This window comes from Armigeres subalbatus, chromosome 1 (assembly GCF_024139115.2).
Source record: "Armigeres subalbatus isolate Guangzhou_Male chromosome 1, GZ_Asu_2, whole genome shotgun sequence".
Classification (NCBI taxonomy): domain Eukaryota; kingdom Metazoa; phylum Arthropoda; class Insecta; order Diptera; family Culicidae; genus Armigeres; species Armigeres subalbatus.
In genome coordinates, this window is record NC_085139.1 from 253,069,281 (window position 1) to 253,088,332 (window position 19,052).

A 19,052-nucleotide genomic window follows, 5' to 3' on the forward strand; every position below is an offset into this window, starting at 1 on the left:
TTCACTCGATTCCCAACGTAAAGCTTCAACTCATCTGGCGATTTGTTGATCCAACAGAGTACTATTTGACAGAGTCTCTTAATTCTCGTGTATACATGGATGAGACAGTGTGCCATGAGCTACAAAAGCTCACGTAGCATCGATTCAGTGCGACGAGAGAAGCTGGCGCGCACATAAAATAACTAAGTGAGCGCGTCTCAATGTACGTCTCATGAGACTCATCTCATGTGCTAGGAATGCATAGCTGGCGTTACTTAGGCGACGATATTATTGAATGAAAATTTCCCGCCAAAGCTGTTTTACGCACCTCCGCTGTTGTTTGTTAAGGTTTGCCATGGCAAACAGCGCACACTCAAATTAATCGCATGATATAATTTATGTGCAAAACTCGCATAGAAGCCATCAAGAGGGCGAAAATCTCATTTCAAATGCGTTTAATGCAAAATATTTACGAAACTATTTGAAAACATGTACTCTCGTAATATATTTTATGTGCAATTTGAAACACGATCTATAAACTCTTGCACATAAAATTTAATAACAAGATATTAATTGCATATGACTCAGAAAAACAAAAGAAAAATGGAGAGAAACAGCCACAATTTGCGGACGGAAGTGCATGGAAGATGCTATCTCGTAATTCGAAAGCAAATCTTAGTTTGGAGAACCGGATTCAAAGGTAAATGCAAGCAACTTCTATTTAACCTTCAATATCAAAATGTGTTGATCCCGTTTTTGCAGAGTATATGGTAGATTTTCGTAAACTAAACGATGCGGAAATACGGAATCTAGACATGTCGGCAAGGATCTGATGGAACCAACCAAGACTTATTGGAAATAAGCTGCAATCGGGCAAATGCTTATTTAAGATTTCCTGCGGGGAGCACATCCGACGTTTTGGCCTGTTGGATAAACCGACAATGATTCGCGTCTAATCGTTTTCGCACAGAAAACATTGGCTATAACTGGCATCCTGAATATTTAATGACTCCTACGTTTTCTTTCAAATGTGAATAATTAGGTTGAAATAATAAAATGGCTCTAGACAAAAAAAACGAAACGAAATTATCATTTTAGTTTGGTTTGTTTTGCTTTTAGCAACGCGAAAAAATATTAGCAAAACTAATAAAATTGCATTGATTCAATCTCATTAATTAATATGTGCACCCCTAATAGGAGGTAATTCTTTTGCACTTAAAACTCATGATGATTGGATCGACAAGATTTTATAAGCACCGCACATATTTTGTAAAAGCAAAACCAACTGGTCATAATTTAAGTGCACGACATTTATAAGCAATATGCAGTTTTTTCTGAGTGCATGAGCTGATCGCATTGAGATGTCTCAATGCGACTTATTGTGCTTCCAGTTGAAAACCGAAGTGAGCTCTCGCGACGATTGAGTTTTTCCTTATTTCTTGATGTCGCAACTGCATCGCGACTAGTGCGCATCTATGCTACCGCCGTGCGCCATCATGCGCACTAGTCGCGACGTAGTTGCGACAAAAGGAAACGGGAGAAAACTCGATTGTCGCGAGAGCTCACTTCGGTTTTCAACTGGAAGTACAATACCAATGCCACAATAGACCTGTGCAGGAGTTCATGAAATTCACTCACCCGAAGGATTTTGACATTTGAGCGGGTCGTCTTCTCGAACAAAAGTTCATTTTGCGTTCATTATGCGACCCGCTCAAACGTCATAATTTCTTGGGGGAGTTCATTTTGCGTTAGTCTATGGTCCCAGAGTCGAATCTAGCAAGACAAAAATGTTTGCGCCAAAACTATTAGTTTTAGATATATAGTGTCTTTGGGAAAAAAATCATATTTTTTGACGATTTTTTTCCATGTAGTGAAATTAGGGTGGTACCTATATTTCAGAAGTTCATAATATCAATTTTTTTAATTTTTCGGTAAAGACTTGTGCAATGTTCCACAAAGTTGTAGAGCAATTAATTTTGAGCAACTTTGCCGAAGAAACCATTTTTCTATCACTTATGGTTCACAAGTTATGAGCTTTTTAATAAATACGTTAGGGCGGTCGCTAAAAATCGGTATTCTTCACATAACTTTTTATACATTCATTTCTAGCATAAACTTTGTTCCGAGCACTTTTAGGACTTTTGAAGACGCACAATTTTTGTTAAAGAACCATGGATCTATCTCTTATAACAAAAAAGTTATTCGAGTTTTTGTATGAAAAACATGTTTTTTTCATATGCGTATATTTCAAAATGGAGCAAACCGATTTCCAATCTATTGGTTCTATTCGAAAGCTCGCACTTTTCTGCGTTTATGGTGGGAAAACTGAGAGAGCGTTTTTTGTTTAAAGCGTTTTATTTCATTTTGAAAAAAATATGTTTTTAATCGAAAAACGGCTATAACTTGATAAATAAACGAGATAGGTCCATGGGTCTTCAACAAAAAGATGTGTCTTTAGAAGTTCTAAATGTGGTCCATACAAAGTATCCCTCAAAAATCAATACATAAAAATATATTTAAAAAACGGTTTTCTTAAGGAAATAAACGTTAGATCGATCAAAGTAGGCTGAACTAGAGAGCGCATTTTCTCGATTCACCGGTTCATTCATACTGAATGTTTACATACGCGTTGAGACTGCCATGTCTTTTGTGTGCCATGCTAAACATCAAACAGAAAATCAGGCTAAATGTTGAACGGCTAATTTCTTCGCCTATTGTTGAACGCACGTGCTTTTCTTATGGAAGTTCAACAATAGGCGACAAAATTAGCCGTTCAACATTTAGCGGTTTCCCCTACTATGCATATTAATGGTAGTAGCTTGGTTTTCTGTTGGATATGTAGCGTTAAAAGTACGTCACTTTTGAAGTATAGCCTTTGTTACAAGCCTATCTTGTTTTGAATAGATTTTATTTCGGTATCGCCAGTGGGAGAAAGCGAAGATGACCTGTGGTTAGCTACTGAAATGTTGTTATTACTATTACGTTAAAATCAAATCTTCACATTTGGCCGCCACGTGGTGCATCCTAGCGGTGAATGCTTGGATAGCACGTGCTATTTGAACTGCGGAGAAATTTTTCACATCTATGAGAGCTTTGGAAAATTATCACGAAAGTTGTAATTTTTGTTGCAAGGCACAATAACGTCAAAAAAAATCATACGCTCTGTCGACCAGCCTACTTTGATCTAACTAACGTTTATTTCCTTACGAAAACCGTTCTTTATAAATATATTTTATGTATTGATTTTTTAGGGATAACTTTAACAAAAATGTGCGTCTTCAAAAGTCCTAAAAGTGCTCGGAACAAAGTTTATGCGAGAAATGAATGTATAAAAAGTTATGTGAAGAATACCGATTTTTAGGGACCGCCCTAACGTATTTTTTGAAAAGCTCATAACTTGTGAACCATAAGTGATAGAAAAATGGTTTCTTCGGCAAAGTTGCTCAAAATTAGTTGCTCTACAACTTTGTGGAACACTGCACAAGTCTTTACCAAAAAATTAAAAAGTTGATATTATGAACTTCTGAAATATAGGTACCACCCTAATTTCACTACATGGAAAAAAATCGTCAAAAAATATGAATTTTTTTTCCCAAAGACACTATATATCTAAAACTAATAGTTTTGGCGCAAACATTTTTGTCTTGCTAGATTCGACTCTGGGACCATTGTGCCATGGTTTCGGAATCGCCCAACTGACCCTTCGCCTCGTTGAAGGGTAGTCGCACAAAAAATCGACCGTTTTCGTCACGCCGATACGTTTCAAGAAAATGCACAACGCATGCATCATCAGATGATTGCTTGTGCACAGTTGCTTCGTCGTAAGCATCAAAATACCAAAATCGTTCAAGTAACTTACCGATGTCGTCGTCGTCAGTTACCATCGTACAGAGCGTACCACCTACACTCAATTGGCTAGTTGGAATCAAACCGCTCACAATCCAACCAAGGGAAGTCTCTTGCACAGCAGGCAAATGGTCTGCCAACTGCAGCTGTCCATGCTTGATTAGCTTAAAGAAAAGTCCTGAACCAATCAGAACATCCACAGGACCGGGTACGTTGAATCCAGGATCAGCCAACTTGATGTATTTCGGTATGTCCAACTGGGAGGTTTCGAAACGCTGCATGGGAAGTTCACTTGTGATTTTCTTTACAACAAGGAACTCTAAACACGGTGACTCATAATTACTTCCTGTTGACTTGATTCGTGCGTGCACTTTGAACTGAATGCTCATCTGGTTACCACCAATACCGACGATTGTATAGTTTGCCTTTCACCGTTTCAGCCCAAGCGGCAACCATCGCTTCCGTAATGAAGTGCTTGTGTGAAGCAGAATCCAACACAGCCCGGCACTCCATCATTCGCTTCGTTCGAGCATAGAACCGATCCGTCATTACCTGTCGTCTCTGTATTCTCAACGGCATCTGCTGATGGCCTCGGCGCGTTCGCCTTTGATGCACCGCTGTACTGCTGCACTACTGGTTCATCTGAACGCGTATTAGTGGGATGCAGTGACGTATGATGACGTTTGCCACATTGTTTGCACGACCGCTCAGACTTGCATTTTCCCGTGATGTGTCCCCTCTCCAAACAATTGAAGCAGGAACCACTTTTCCGTAACGAGTTATATTTTTCACTCAAGGTCACTTTCTTAAACGCTTCACACTTCCAGAGTTCATGTTCTCCTTTGCAATGCGTACACTTTTCGCACGTAGTAACCAGACTATGTACTTTAGAGTCTGGTTTTCCAACGGAGCGCACTTGCTTCACTGCTTCTGCTGTCGCCTTGCTGCTACGACTTATCTTCTCACTTTGCACCTTTCCTTGAGGAATTCCATCGTCGATCGATAATCCGCCAAATCGTTATCCTTCTGGTGTAGCTCCCATGCCTTACGGGTTTCCAGATCGAACTTCTTTTTAGCACGTTTAGCAGCATCATTTCACCCAAACCTTCCACCGGTAACTCCAGCGTCGATATTTTTTGCAACCGTATCAATCAGCCTCCGCAATCCAATCACACTTTCCTTCGTCATAGACGGAATGTTGAATACCGCGTCGATATGATTGTCTACGATAATCTGTTTGACACTCACGCAGCGTCTCCCAGGCAGCATCATAATCGTTATTGTTTATGATGTCCTGGTCTATCACGCCAGCAGCTGCACCTATATCAGAGAGTTGCGCAAATGGTACAGCTTTATCGCCGGAGGTTCGTTATCGTAACGCGCCATCAGGTTTTCAAACATATTCTTTCCAAGGAGTGTGATAAAACCAGTATAAAACTAAAATGTTACTAGGGTTGAACGCGAACCAGTTCTCGAAATTTCCGTCGAAGGTTGGCAATGGAGCCTTCAACGGAGGAACGTATGGGTGATTGTGAACAGGCTGTTCTTGCACCACCGCAGGTGTCGCTTCACTTTTCACTGCCGCATCAATTTACTTCGTAATTTGCACATACAGCACACTGTACATTTCTTCCACTTCAATGAACCGCGTTTCTTCCGCGCACCTTACCTCTTCGCTGGTGATAAGGTCGTAAACGCGATTTTGAAGGTCACTGTACTCACTGTAGGCACTTTCCAACATTTTCAATTGGAGTTGCAGATAATGCTTGTCTGCCTACTCAGGCCTCTGCACCGCAATTTGAATCCTTGTCAATTTTCCGCCACCGTTTCCTTTTCCTACCAACACATCGAAATCAATTCTATTCTGTCGAACCATTTCCCTCTGATTTTGCTGGTACAGTTGCTCACTCACAGTGAGAACATGCGACGGATCTGTTTTATCTACATTTCCGGTATTCGTGGCGTCCGTCATATTTTTCTGGTTCTTCTTATTACTTTTCGGAGTATGCGTAGACGGCGCCATTTTGTTTTTTACGTTTGCACTCCACTCGCGACACGTTCAAACATGTTCCGTATACGCTGATTCGATATCGTTCTATTTCCGTAAACGTTTTACCGTTTCACTTCCCGATTTCGCAATTTCCACGCTAGGAAATGCGATCAACACGATTTTTCGAATTCAACCACACATCCGGCTCGAAGGACCAAAAAATGTAGCTCCAAGAGTCAAATGGACTGTATTCCCGCTTTTTACACACTCAAAATATTTAGGTTAATAGGGGTTGAAAATAATGCGTTACATTTGGATTTTCATTGACACGGAAACAAATATTTGTATGATCAACATCTATCATGGCACGTAACTTTGAAAGGATGGAGGAAGAAGCTAAATCAGACTGAAAAGCGAAGCTAAACGGATTGGACTAGTCATCAACACGTCGAAGACGAAGTACATGATAGGAAGAGGCTCAAGAGAGTTCAATGTAAGCCACCCACTACGAGTTTCTATCGGTGGTGACGAAATCGAGGTGGTTGAAGAATTCGTGTACTTGGGCTCACTGGTGACCGCCGATAACGATACCAGCAGAGAAATTCGGAGACGCACCATGTTAGGAAATCGTACGTACTTTGGACTCCGCAAGACACTCCGATCTAATAGAGTTCGCCGCCGTACCAAACTGACATACAAAACGCTTATTAGACCGATAGTTCTCCATCGTTCACACCGCGAAAATCGGAAGACTGCGGTGGGCCGGGCACGTAGCAAGAATGTCGGACAGTAATCCGGTGAAAATGGTTCTCGACAACGATCCGACGGGGACAAGAAGGCGAGGTGCACAGCGGTCAAGGTGGATCGATCAGGTGGAGGACCATTTGCGGACCCTCCGCAGACTGCGTGGTTGGCCAACTGCAGCCATGGACCGAGCTGAATGGAGAAGAGTGTATGTAGTGCACAGGCCACTCCGGCCTTAGTCTGGTAATAAATAAATAAATGACTTGGGACCTGGTTGTTAAGGAATACCTGCACAGGCAACTGTAGGAGTATCCGGAAAAGGGTTATGCGCACCCTGGTACAGAAACGAAGCTGGAAGAATCCGACCCCAGACGAACATGGTATTATCAAACGTCTCAGGTGCATCTAATGGAAATAGACTGCCAGATGTAGATTCTAGTTCCAACCAGCTCTAAAGCGAGCACTATTTTTGTATTCTTGCAGCATTCCCTGTCCATCGTATCTCCAGCTTTGTCAACTTTGGAATACAGCGTTTTGTACGTGACACATTTAGTGCCGCTTTAAATTTGATAAATAGATGATGCGTTGGGATCTGATGTTCACGGTATTTTTTAAGGATTTTCCGTACGTACAGTAAAGATCAGATCCGTTGTCGAACACTCCCGCTTGTCGCCTTTATTGTAGATGGGGAGTATGACCTCTTCCTTTCACTCCTCCGGTAACTGTTCAGTTTCCCAAATTCTGACTATCAGTCTATGCACTCAAGATACCAGTTTTCCCAGGATCATCTTGATGAGTTCAGCTCCGATTCCATACTGCTTTATTGTTCTGTATATGTTGAATAGCATCTTTAACTTCGCTCAAGGTCGGGGCTGCTTGGCTTCAATCGTCCGCTGAACTGACGTATTTGTCTAATCCGCTGCCTTGATCATCACTACCCTTATTCTCAGCGTATTTAGGGATCATAGCGGTGGTATACATAGTTCTGAATATATGCAGGTCCACAAACTACTGAGGGTTCTATACAAAATGAGGCTATGTAACCCAAGATGAAGAAACTTCTACTTTTGCTCAAAGCACTTCGACCTTAGTAAGAAAATAACTGATTTTTATAAGACACCGACCATGACAAAAAATGTTTTAATAATCACAAAACTTAAGAATAATCTGTATACACGGAACGTATATGATTATTATAGGTGAACTTACCCTAATGCAGCAGAATATAAACACTTTACTGAATCCTTTTCCAATGTTTCTAATCCTTTTGAATATTATACGTAAGGGTCACAATTGATGTTTTTTTACACCACACAGAAATCTTCATTTGTATTGTACCAAAATTATCATTTCACGTCCATTTTATCACTTGTAAAAATGAAATTTTCCGAGTTCCGAACTAAAAACTGTTTTCTCGCACTTTTGAGGAAGTAACTGTCACCGCATCAGAGTCAACAAAAATCCGTGTTGCCATTAAATTAAATTTTCTTCAACATGAGATGTTTCCGAAGGGCAAACAGTAGAGGTCGTCCATCAGGTCCATCTATGCGATGCAACTTTGTTTTGTGTTGCATTCGTTTTTTCGTCATCAGACGAGCGACAAATCCACTGTGACAAACAACTGTGCGACATAAACTTGGTAAATATTTGAGGAAACTGTTTTTTATCCTTCCGTAATTTATTCATAATTTTGTGTAAAAGTGGCATCCAGATGGAATTACAAAGTGAACAATTGGTGCCGAACAACTGCTGCTTCACCTGCCTACGCCGGTCGGACGATTATTTGCACATCGTCAGCGGCGACGGCGAAACATCGGAATCGAAGCCAATCGCCGAACTGTTGGTCAAACACTTTTGGTTCAAACAGGCCGATTTCGTCAGCACCTCCCAATCGGTGATATGCCAGATCTGCTGGACTCGGGTGGACGAATTTCACCAATTCTATCTGGAGGTGGAACGCAACCACCGTGACGTGGATCCGACAAAGGCTGAGGTCAAGCACGAGGTTTCCGGTTGCAGTGAGGACTTGGATGTACCTCCGCCCGTTGAGGTGGTGGTCAAGATCGAAAGCACCAACGAGGAAGAGCCGGAGCAGGACAGCGAGGATGACGGCCAACCGGATCGAAATTCGGAGGACGATGACCGGAGTGAGCAGCAGCCGCCGGAGGAGACGACGGTGGTGATTGTCGATCGAAAGCCGAAGCGGAAGTATACGAAGCGGATTAAAACGGAAAACCCGGTAGCCAAACCTAAGGGGACTTACCAGGTGAAGGATGCGAAACAGCTGGCCGAGGAGGATGAAATCATAAAGGCTCATGTGAAGTACATTTGCGAAATATGCGGCATGAATTGTCCGACGTTTACGCTGTTTCAGAAGCACTCGAAGGTTGCACACGAGATTCAAGGTAGGGATCTCTTTTTCATCAGAGAAAACTATTAAAAACATCTCTCGTTTTCACTTCAGGTTGCATCACTTGCTGCGGGACGCGTTATCACAAAAAGGTCCGCCTGCTGGAGCATGTGCAAAGGCTGCAAGATCCAAATTGTTTCAAGTGTGATATCTGCAATAAAAGCTTCGTCAATAGTCGTGGCATTCGGAGACATAAGGAGGAAATGCATGTCCCAGATGAACTGAGGATCTACGGTTGCGATCGATGTCCGAAGCGCTTCACGAAGAAAAGTCAGCTGGCGTACCACCTGAAAGGGCACGACACATTGGATAACGAATCGGCCAAGTGCCCACAATGCGAGAGAACGTAAGTTTCGTTCAGTAGTTCAGTTTTTGTTCATATTATTGATCGCAAATTCAGCTTCCAGACGGAGTCGCAACTGAAGGTGCACATCAAGATTCGCCACACGCGCCCCACCGACTTTATCTGCGATGTCTGCGCGAAAGGGTTCTACTCAAAAGCGGAATTCCAGCGGCACAAGAAGCAGCACGAAATGCGCCCGGAGGAGTTGCGAGTACAGTGCGACATCTGCCAGATGTGGTTGAAGAATGCGCTCTGCTGGCGGAAGCACTACCGCCGTCACAATCAAGGTCCAACGGCGTGCGATCTTTGTGGGCACATCTCGCCGAACGCCACGGCATTAACCAGCCACAAACGGCACCGTCACCGGACGGAACGGAATCACACCTGCCAGGAGTGCGGCAAGCAGTTCAAGCGACCGCTTGGGCTGCGTGAGCACATGGCTTCGCACACCGGGGAAGCACTGTACACGTGCAGCTTCTGCGATAAGACGTTCAACTCGAATGCGAACATGTTCTCCCATCGGAAGAAGATGCACCCGAAGGAATGGCTGGAGCAGCGGACGGCACAACTGGAAGCGCAGCGTGGGGTGGCTCCGGCGAGTGTGCAATAAGGGGCGACAATTGGTGAGTATTTTTACGTGTATAGATTTGTATAAAAGCTGTAAAGGGGAGATCGTATTTTTGATAGCTTCGAAATCCTGTTGCTGGTCAATTGTGTTCAGCATTTTTTTTTCTGCAATTGCTCTGCCGGAATTTGGTGAGTCTATGAAGTGTAGAGGAAGATGAAATCTTTGAGCGCCGAATTAACAAAATTATTTGCTGCGAAAGATCTCATCTCTGTGTCTGCGGTAAAGTAGCAGGATGCGGAAGTTGTCCATCTTCGTGGGCCTTTCAAAAAGCAGAAAACGAGAGGTGCCCTGCTTCAGGACTTTTGAGTTTAACCTAGGACCTAGGCCCAGTGGAGCTGGAACAGGACAGCCAGAATGTCGAACAATAGCCCGATGAAAACGGTTCTTGGTAATGGTTCCGAGTTTCGATTGATAAAAAAGAAGGGGCGCAAGACGATCAAGGTGGAAGAATATGCAACCTACGAAGGGCATTTCCGTAGCATTAAAAATCTTTTCATGAAATTTGGTTATTCTAAATAACTTATGCATTCCTTATTCTGGTTACAAAATTCAAAACTTATCTAATATTAGTACCTTTCTGAACTCTCACTACATCATATATTGTCCTCCATTTGCCCAACCGATTCCTGCTGTTCCTTAAGCATGTTGGGATTCTTCCGTATCTTGTCCTCGTACCACTCCTTCGGATGCATCTTCTTCCGATGGGAGGCTCGATTTGCGTGCGAATTGAACGTCCGATCGCAAAAGTCGCACTGGTACAGAACTTCGCCCGTGTGCGACGCCATGTGCTCCTTGAGCGAGATCTTTCTCTTGAATGTCTTCCCGCAAACGGAGCAGCTGCAATCGCCCCTCCGATGTTGAGCCTTGTGGTACCGCAGGGCCATAACACTTTTGCACTCTTGGCCACAGATGTCGCACGTCTGCGTTCCCGAATGAAGTAGCACATGTTTTCGATAGTTTTGTTTGTATACCCTAAAAGAAAATTGGATCCAATTATATTTTCAAACCGATAAAGAACAAAAAAACCTACCAAATGCTGCAAACGGAACATTGCAGCCGTTCCTCCGGAGGTTTGTCCTTCTTAGCTTCCTCATCATGGGACGCTAAATGCGACGAATAGGAGGACAACGCCTGGAATCCCCGAGCACAAACGTGACACACAAACGGACACTCCTTGGTATGAACCAGTCGTTCGTGCTGCTTCAGCATCGACTCGAACGCAAAGTACTTATCGCATGCTTCGCAGCGGAAGTTCTTCTCGTTCATCTTCCGGTGGTACTTTTCGTGTACGTTCAGATACGACTGCTTCGAAAACCCTTTGGCGCACACACTGCACTGGAAGACTTTCGCTTCCTCCTGGACGTGCTGCTTCCCCACGTGAGTGCTCAGCGCTTCGCTATGCTTGAACTGCTTCGAGCAGACTTTGCAACGGAACCGTTCCGGATTCTGGTGGTACAGTATGTGGTCGATCAATCGAGGCTTTCGGGTGAACTTGTGCCCACAGCAGAAGACGGCCGCATGTTCCCCATGTGCCGACTGAGAATGCCTCAGAAACGCCTGATACGTACTGTGCTTCTCGCTGCACACGTGGCATTCGAGACTGATGTTCGCCACGATAAACTCCTCGTCCCTAATCGCTTTCTGGGATTGTGCCTTCGCTTGATCGGTATCCTCCGCTTCTTCGCCCTCCTCTCCATCATTGTCTCCATCGATTTCATTCTCAGATTCCGGATGGCACCTCTTACGATGCGCAACCACCAGACTCTTCAGGGCAAACTTCTTAGGGCACATTTCGCACTCGAACAACTTCTCCGCGACGTGTTTGATGTCCATGTGACTCTTTAGAGCCTCCGAACTCGGGCACCGCTTGTCGCAACTTTCGCACTTGAACTGGTTCGGATTCAGGTGATACTGAATGTGATCGTAGAATCTGCCCCTTTGGCAGAATTTCTTCTTGCAGCATAGTACGGTTGTTGACCTTCTGTGTGTCTTCTTAGAATGTTTCTGCAGAAGGTCAAAAGTAGGATACTTCACAGAGCAGTAGCTGCATTCCAAGCTCACGTGCTTTGCAGCGTATTTATCAATATTCTTCCGCTCATCTTTGTCCAGTGAAGTCGGCTTTTTTCGGCCAGACTTAACTTTGACATCGTCATGATCAGATTCATCATCGTCGCATTCTTCCTTCTCGCTGGGACAGTACCCATCCGATTGTTCACTATCATCGCCTCTAACAACATCAGCCCCATCCTCACCAAGTTCCTCTACTTCATCCTTGACGCTCGCCGCTGCTGCGATTTCCTGCTCCTGCTTAATTTCCAACAATTGTATTGGATGGTCACTTTCGTTGAAGTGGATCCTTTCGATCTCGCAGTAGAATTGATGGAATTCATCGATTTTGTTCCAGCACAGCTGGCACAAGACTGCATTCGCTCGATCGTCCTCCTACCAAAAAACATTCAATTTATTATCATTCATGTTTAAGATAATAGCAATTTTTAAATTATTCTAACGTAATCAAGGCTACAGATTTGAAAAAAAAGGCAACATCGAAGACTTTCTGTACTTACATTGAACCAAAAATGCTTCGCAATTGCATTCTGTGCAACCGAGCTGCTGGAGATTGTGATCGATTCGTCGGATTGAGCACTTTTCGTACAAGTTAGACAGGATGAAGTCATTTTCAGATTTAAATGAATATTTTCATAATATTAAATATTTTGTTTTATATTATTTTAAAAATTTGTCGCGACAATCGTCTGAAAAAATTGAAAATCTACAAACAAAAATAAAACACAGCTGTTGTCATTCAATGTCAAAATGGAAACGACATCATACACTGAAAAAAATCAAGTTTTTTACCTTATTTACAAGCATTTATTGTATCGTAGTAAATTATACACCAATTGTACCATGAATAATTTTGACGATAGCCTCTACAATTTTTGGAATTTGGATGATACACTAAACGGGTCGTTAAGCATATATGCATATAGTTAAGAGCCCCGCACATAGGATACGTTTGCGTTGCGTTTGACACATTTCCCATGGGAAAACTGTCAAACGCAACGCAAACGTATGCTATAGACCAGTGCATGATGACGTAGGTTGACAGTTCACAGAGCTTGTTTACAGGGACTTGGTCTCTGGAGCAGCTTCCGGAAAACTGTTTTGCGAATAATTAAGAATATTAATGTCTGCTGTAGTGGATTTATGGTAGGAATCAAAGCATATCACTAGAATATTCGGATCAAAATGATTTTGAACGAAAATTACGGAATTTTTTTTCCAGCTGATCAATTTTAATTCTAACACCTTGTAAACAAGCTCTGTGAACTGTCAAATAATTGAGGTTAAGTCAAGATCTTGCATTGGTCTATATATGTGCGGGGCTCTTTACCATTCGCAATGACCTTTTGCAAACCAAAAAATTGCTGTATTATTCGGGTTACGATCACTTTATCATGCATTTAATGATTCTATGAATAATAATCGTTTAGTGTATAAACGAAATTTAATTATGAATAGTATGACATTTTTCATCTGTATCATAAAATCACAAAAGCATTGACGAATACGGAGATAGTATAACTTTGAAAAAATCGTTCTGTAGTATAAGCTTTATGACTGTTCAAATTACTTTGGAATTGAAGATGGTTTCAAGGTTATGTTAGATTGTTTTTATTTTTTCTAACAATTATTAAAAAACAGAATGAAAGTATTTATAGTATAGTATAATTTCGGTTTTTGTTATAATCTTTATTAAAAAAAAAAACATGCGATAGAAATACTAATGTTGTGCGATCGATCATGGAGCACCTGGAAGTACAGAATCGGGACCTAGTACTCGCTGAACCGGAGCTGGAAGTGTGCGGCTGGTGGTAATCCTGTGCTTGAGTGTCTTCCAAATAGGACGGTAGAGCTGGACTAGCTGGAACACACAGAATAGATGCCTGCGGCTGGTTTTGACCCTATCTTCAACTGGCTGGTTTTGACCTTTGGCTTTCACCGACAATTATTCATTTAGTACCAAATAAATTCGAGTTGTAGATCATTTTTGGGCGAGACTTTTTTGCTTTGAGCTATTCGATCTGAAAAAAAAATATGAATAATTATTGATTATAAAAAATCCTCCAAAAATTATGCAGGCTTACCAAAATAACATTCGCACGCCAATACAAGTGGGTCGATTCTTCCGATCGGATCATCCGCGGCGGGAAACATCACTAATTGTGATTATCTCGCGTCGTCGCAACATCTCAGGAATGATAGGGAAATTCAATTGTTTCCAAACGTGATACTCGTGTGCGTGGCAAAGATTCAAAACGGAGAACAACATGGCCAGAATTCCAGTCATCATCAATGAGGAAAAGTTGCAGTTCTGTTTTGAAATTGACCAAAAGAACGGTCGTAAACCGGGTGCAACTTTCTTAATGCGGGTAGTAAAAAGGGGGATGAACTCGCGACGGAACCGAAACCGAAACGACGACGCAAGGTGAGGGAGAAAAACAAACAGACAAACTGTCAAAACGTCGAGAGGGGTAAGTCAGCGCTCGTAAAATATTTATGCGTATAATGTAATTCGTCACCCACGAGGGGTATTTTCTTTAAAATGAAGAAGAAGACATGGTGCCTGATTTTCTGATGGCTTTGTACCGGACATTTCGGTCTATGTATTCGTCAATGACAAAAGTGCTATTACTTGAAGAATTATCATTCCATGAATAGAAACTGAATTATATTACACGTAAAAAAATTAATGTTATATATTATTAATATTTCTAATACTTTTTTGCCAAAGCAGACGCTTAATGATATGTATAAGGGAAGATCCATTAATTACGTAACGCAAAAATTGGACTTTTTCAACCCCCGCTCCCCCCTATGTCACACTTTTTGTATGAAGCTTCTGAAAATTTTGTATGGACCGTCACACTTCCCTCAACCCCCCTTCCCCCTCTAAGCGTTACGTAATTTGTGGACGTTCCCTAAGAAAAAACTTATACCTCGCATTAGTCACATACATTCCGAAACTTATACTTTTCATTAAATTATGAATGTTATTAGCTTTTTGATGTGGGAGCATTCATTAGGTGGCATAATGAAGAGTATAAGTATTTTCGAATGGTTTTTTGCCATAACATATAAGGTTATTTTTTTAGTGTACCGATTCGATGACTGGTTCATTTCTATTCTGGCGTTTAGACTGTTCAAGAGAATTGAGCAAGTCGCTTGAACTGAACGCCTTTATTCAACTCATTTGAACGAAAAGAAAGTTGAACAAGTTCAACTTTCGGCAAGTCAATTGGGTTCTAATATAAAGAATCGATATTAAAATTTCTTTCAGGGAACGATGAATTGAATTATCTTGAACGCGTCAGTTTTTCTTCTGGCTCACTTCGGGAAATTATTTTTTCGTGTCACGGGAATCGCAAATCCCGCACCCATTCAATGTACAAGGTAGTGATTCGAGTCGTTGTTCGGACCTCTGAAGGACTTTACATCTATAACATCCGAGAAATGTCGCCCGTCGACCAGCACGTGGTCTATCTGTGAGCTAGTGTCTCCACTCGGATGTTGCCAGGTGTGTTTACGGATATTCTTACGTGCGAAGTAGGTACTGCTTATTGCCATCCCTCTAGCAGCAGCAAAGGTTACAAGTCGCAGACCATTATTGGAATGAAGGCTTTCCGTGCCAATGACAGGGCGAAAGAAACTTTCTCTTCCGATCTGCGCATTTGCGATGACAATCTTTACATCGTGTGTTGGGCACTCTCCGTAGGCCTTATCAAGGCTCTCATAGAACTCATCCTTCACGTCATCAGGCTTATCGTTCGTTGGGGCATAGATGCTGATCAGGCTATAGTTGAAGAATTTGCCCTTCATTCTCAACAAGCAAATGCGGTCGTTTATCGGCTTCCATCGGATAACACGTTCATTTATTTCATTTATTTACTCTACATCTAAACAAATAACACTGAATCAACAATTTGACGCAACACTACACGTTTCGAGGCCGCATCTCTCCATCCTCGAATATGCCCCACGCTTGCCAAGTCGTTTTGCTCCTGGTCTGACCATCTCGCTCGCTGCACTCCACACCGTCTCGTACCTGCCGGATCGGAAACGAACATCATCTTTGCAAGGTTGCTGTCCGGCATTCTTGCAACATGTCCTGCCCATCGTACCCTTCCGGCTTTAGCTACCTTCTTGATACTGGGTTCGCCGTAGAGCTGGGCGACCTCGTGGTTCATTCTTCGCCGCCACACACCGTCTTCTTGCACACCGCCAAAGATGGTCCTAAGCACCTAGGTCGTACCGCGGCGGTCGTCGGTACCGAACATTGTTGATGACGGATAGTTGGACGCAGTTTAACCAGATAGTGGTCAGAGTCGATGTTAGCGTCACGATATGTCCTGACGTCGATAATGTCGGAGAAGTACCGTCCATCAATCAGAACGTGGTCGATTTGTGATTCTGTCTGCAGTGGTGATCTCCAGGTGTATCGATACGGGAGGCTGTGTTGGAAGTAGGTGCTGCGAATGGCCATATTCTTGGAGGCAATCAATTAGTCGTAGGTTGTTTTTGTTCGTCAGCCGGTGAGCGCTAAACTTCCCAATAGTCGTTCTAAACTCCTCCTCTTGACCAACCTGAACGTTCAAATATCGTATGATGATTTTAACGTCGTGGATTGGGAAGCTATCGTACTTACGTTCCAGCTGCGCGTAAAATGGGTCCTTATCATCATCAGTGCTTCTGGAGTGTGGGCTATGGACGTTGATTATGCTGAAGTTGAAGAACCGGCCTCTTTATCCTTAACCTGCACATTCTTTCATTGATCGGCCACCACCCGATCACGCGCCTTTGCATATCGCCCATCACTATGAAAGCTGTTCCCAGCTCGTGTTTGTTGCCACAGCTCTGGTAGATGGTATGATTACCTCTAAACGTTCACACCATTGATCCCTTCCAACAAACCTCCTGCAGCGCTACGATGCCGAATCCACGGTCCTTGAGAACATCGGCGAGTATGCGTGTGCTCCCGATGAAGTTGAGAGATTTGCAGTTCCACGAACCGAGTTTCCAATCGCTTGTCCCTTTTCGTCGCAGTGGTCTTTGCCGATGGTTCCGGTCCGTACACTCCTGTTGATTGTTCGTTGCGTATGTTTTTTTACAGGCTGGCTTGCAGGGACTGACACCAAACCCCCAACCCCCGGAGGACCATTCCTCCTTATCCCCGGTGGACCATGGTGCACAGTTTCACTTAGAGTCCTGTTGGGAACAAAATCCAATCATAGCAACCATAGATTAATAAGTTGCTAGGCTACGCAATCATAGAATCTAAGTAGGTTGCTAGGCAACGCGGTTGAAGAAATTCAAATTTAACTTTAGGCATTCATTCGTAAAGTAAGCGTGATGAAGAGAACACGTGAAAATAAATTGATATTGTAAACCGTCGAAACCGTTGTTCAGTTCAGTGAAAAGTGGTGTTTATCCGAATTGCTAGCGTAGTCGTCAGTAAAAATAGCGGTGGTATATCGGACGTATTGGTCCTTCTCTCCCCCGGCAGGTGAGCCCCGGTGTATATTGCGCTGCGTTGCAATTTGTAACATTCGTCCTTCTCTTCCCCGGCAGGTAAGCCCCGGTGTATATTGCGCTGCGTTGCAATTTGTAGCAAGTCCCTCGCTGGCACTCGGACGATGATCAGTCGCCCCTAACATGGAGAACAGACACTGTTGTGAGCCGATCCTGACATGGAGAACAGACGCTCAGTAAGATTTGCACCTCCGGTGAGGAGCAAACAAAAGATATTTTAGTTACCAGATTAAGATTGTCGCTTCGGTTCTCTTTGTTCTGCTGTCCGAAACATGTTGGGAACCGAACTGTCAAATCGTATGTATTTTTCCTTCATTGACATTTGGATCCCCTATCCTCGCCAGCAAAAGATGTTCCGGACAGCGACGACAGCGACAATCTTTATCTGGTAACTAAAACATCTTTTGAGCAAACCCCCTTCCCCTATCAGCATACGACCATAACTCAGAAATATAAAAAATCATAGATAGTATAAAATCTAATCTATTGTATTATTAATGAAATTTATTCATAGCTTAGTTTAGAATAAATACTACCATAGCATAGAAATTATACCAACGCTGATTTTCGCGAAGGTATTTTGCTTAGCATATCCGGTATTGACAGTCTGCTTTCTTTTCATTAAAACGGTTAACAGCTCACGAAAGTTAAAGATATTTTCCGCATTTAAAAAAGGATTATATTTAGAAACATCGATGCGCGGCGATAGTATACAAAATGAATATGTAAGTTCTGGATCAAATATGGTAAAAAAATACTATACTTATTTCGCGCAACATTGCTTCAAATTGTTCTGCATAGGTATCGCCGGAAGATAAAAAGGCCGCCTCGGAATACCAAAACGAAAAACAAAAACGTTTTATTGGTAAGAGGACTACGACTACTACTGGTCAAGAAAAAGGACAAATCAAACATGAAATGTTTCAAGTGCGAGAAACTTGGGCACTACGCGTCGGAATACCCACAGAAACCGAGTTTCAAGAACGGAAAGAACAGAATGGGTCAGTAGTAGAATGGATACAGTAAACGTTCGGTAACTGCAAGTCATTTAACTGCAATTCGATACTTGCAACAGTTTTGCAGTTATCGGACCGCTAAACTTCAACCTGATGTCAGAATCAATGACAGCTGCATTGCGCTGCACATTTGGATGCACTTTCATTGCATCTGACGTCGATTGACAACCGTTTGACGTCTAGAATGCGTTGCAGTTATCGAACGGCATTCGTTAACTGAAAAGTAAACATCTTGCAGTTATCGAACGGCTACTGTACTAGATTCTGGAGCTAGAAACCATATCTGTAGGGACAAGGCTGCTCTTGTAAGCGCAAAGCAGGTGTCGCAGTCTATCTACGTGGCAGACGCATCCGAGATAGCGGTTGTGGCCGTAGGCAATGTCGAACTAAACGCTGAAGTGGATGGTGAGTGCTGTAGCCTAGATGTCACTAACGTTTTATGTGTTCCAGACCATGCAGTGAACCTTCTATCTGTAAGTCGCATCTGTCAGAAAGCCTATTGC

At 42.7% G+C, this 19,052-nt stretch overlaps 4 protein-coding genes across 6 annotated transcripts in view; 1 reads left to right on the plus strand and 3 right to left on the minus strand.

Annotated features, from left to right (window-relative positions):
- LOC134207210 (uncharacterized) overlaps positions 1–7,997 on the minus strand; it is an 88,839-nt gene extending 80,842 nt beyond the window's left edge. Inside the window, exon 1 of the mRNA XM_062682930.1 lies at positions 7,769–7,997. The gene's annotated coding sequence lies outside the window, so the exon portion shown is untranslated. The remainder of the gene's footprint in view (positions 1–7,768) is intronic.
- LOC134207211 (uncharacterized) lies at positions 3,627–4,214 on the minus strand. The gene has a single exon (XM_062682931.1). The coding sequence runs from the start codon at positions 4,212–4,214 to the stop codon at positions 3,627–3,629; it is 588 nt and encodes a 195-aa protein (XP_062538915.1).
- Positions 7,998–8,174: 177 nt separating the features above from the next.
- On the plus strand, positions 8,175–17,232 carry LOC134206720 (transcription factor grauzone-like). 3 transcript variants are annotated; one of them, XM_062682444.1, is made up of 4 exons: positions 8,175–8,198; positions 8,261–8,964; positions 9,024–9,315; positions 9,370–10,057. In XM_062682444.1, the coding sequence occupies exons 2-4, from the start codon at positions 8,271–8,273 to the stop codon at positions 9,920–9,922; spliced, it is 1,539 nt and encodes a 512-aa protein (XP_062538428.1). In that variant the 5' UTR covers positions 8,175–8,198; positions 8,261–8,270; the 3' UTR covers positions 9,923–10,057. The 3 variants fall into 3 exon arrangements, with proteins under 3 accessions (XP_062538428.1, XP_062538429.1, XP_062538427.1); XM_062682445.1 differs by adding an exon at positions 17,115–17,232 and having other exon boundaries at positions 8,189–8,964; positions 9,370–9,935; XM_062682443.1 differs by having other exon boundaries at positions 8,189–8,964.
- Positions 10,413–12,751, minus strand: LOC134206719 (zinc finger protein 184-like). The gene is made up of 3 exons (XM_062682442.1): positions 12,508–12,751; positions 10,971–12,382; positions 10,413–10,912 (listed from the first exon to the last, which is right to left on the minus strand). Exons 1-3 carry the CDS (start codon positions 12,616–12,618, stop codon positions 10,534–10,536), a joined length of 1,902 nt encoding a protein of 633 aa, XP_062538426.1. The 5' UTR covers positions 12,619–12,751; the 3' UTR covers positions 10,413–10,533.
- Positions 17,233–19,052: the final 1,820 nt, after the last annotated feature.

Excerpts from the sequence above, each read along its gene's own strand:
- LOC134206720 (XM_062682444.1), top strand. The coding sequence starts at position 8,271 with ATGGAATTACAAAGTGAACAATTGGTGCCGAACAACTGCTGCTTCACC. Across the intron at positions 8,965-9,023 it reads GGTTGCACACGAGATTCAAG|GTTGCATCACTTGCTGCGGG; the intron begins GTAGGGATCTCT and ends TTTTCACTTCAG. Across the intron at positions 9,316-9,369 it reads TGCCCACAATGCGAGAGAAC|CTTCCAGACGGAGTCGCAAC; the intron begins GTAAGTTTCGTT and ends TCGCAAATTCAG.
- LOC134207211 (XM_062682931.1), bottom strand. The coding sequence starts at position 4,214 with ATGAGCATTCAGTTCAAAGTGCACGCACGAATCAAGTCAACAGGAAGT.
- LOC134206719 (XM_062682442.1), bottom strand. The coding sequence starts at position 12,618 with ATGACTTCATCCTGTCTAACTTGTACGAAAAGTGCTCAATCCGACGAA. Across the intron at positions 12,383-12,507 it reads CGAAGCATTTTTGGTTCAAT|GAGGACGATCGAGCGAATGC; the intron begins GTAAGTACAGAA and ends GTTTTTTGGTAG. Across the intron at positions 10,913-10,970 it reads TGTTCCGTTTGCAGCATTTG|GGTATACAAACAAAACTATC; the intron begins GTAGGTTTTTTT and ends ATTTTCTTTTAG.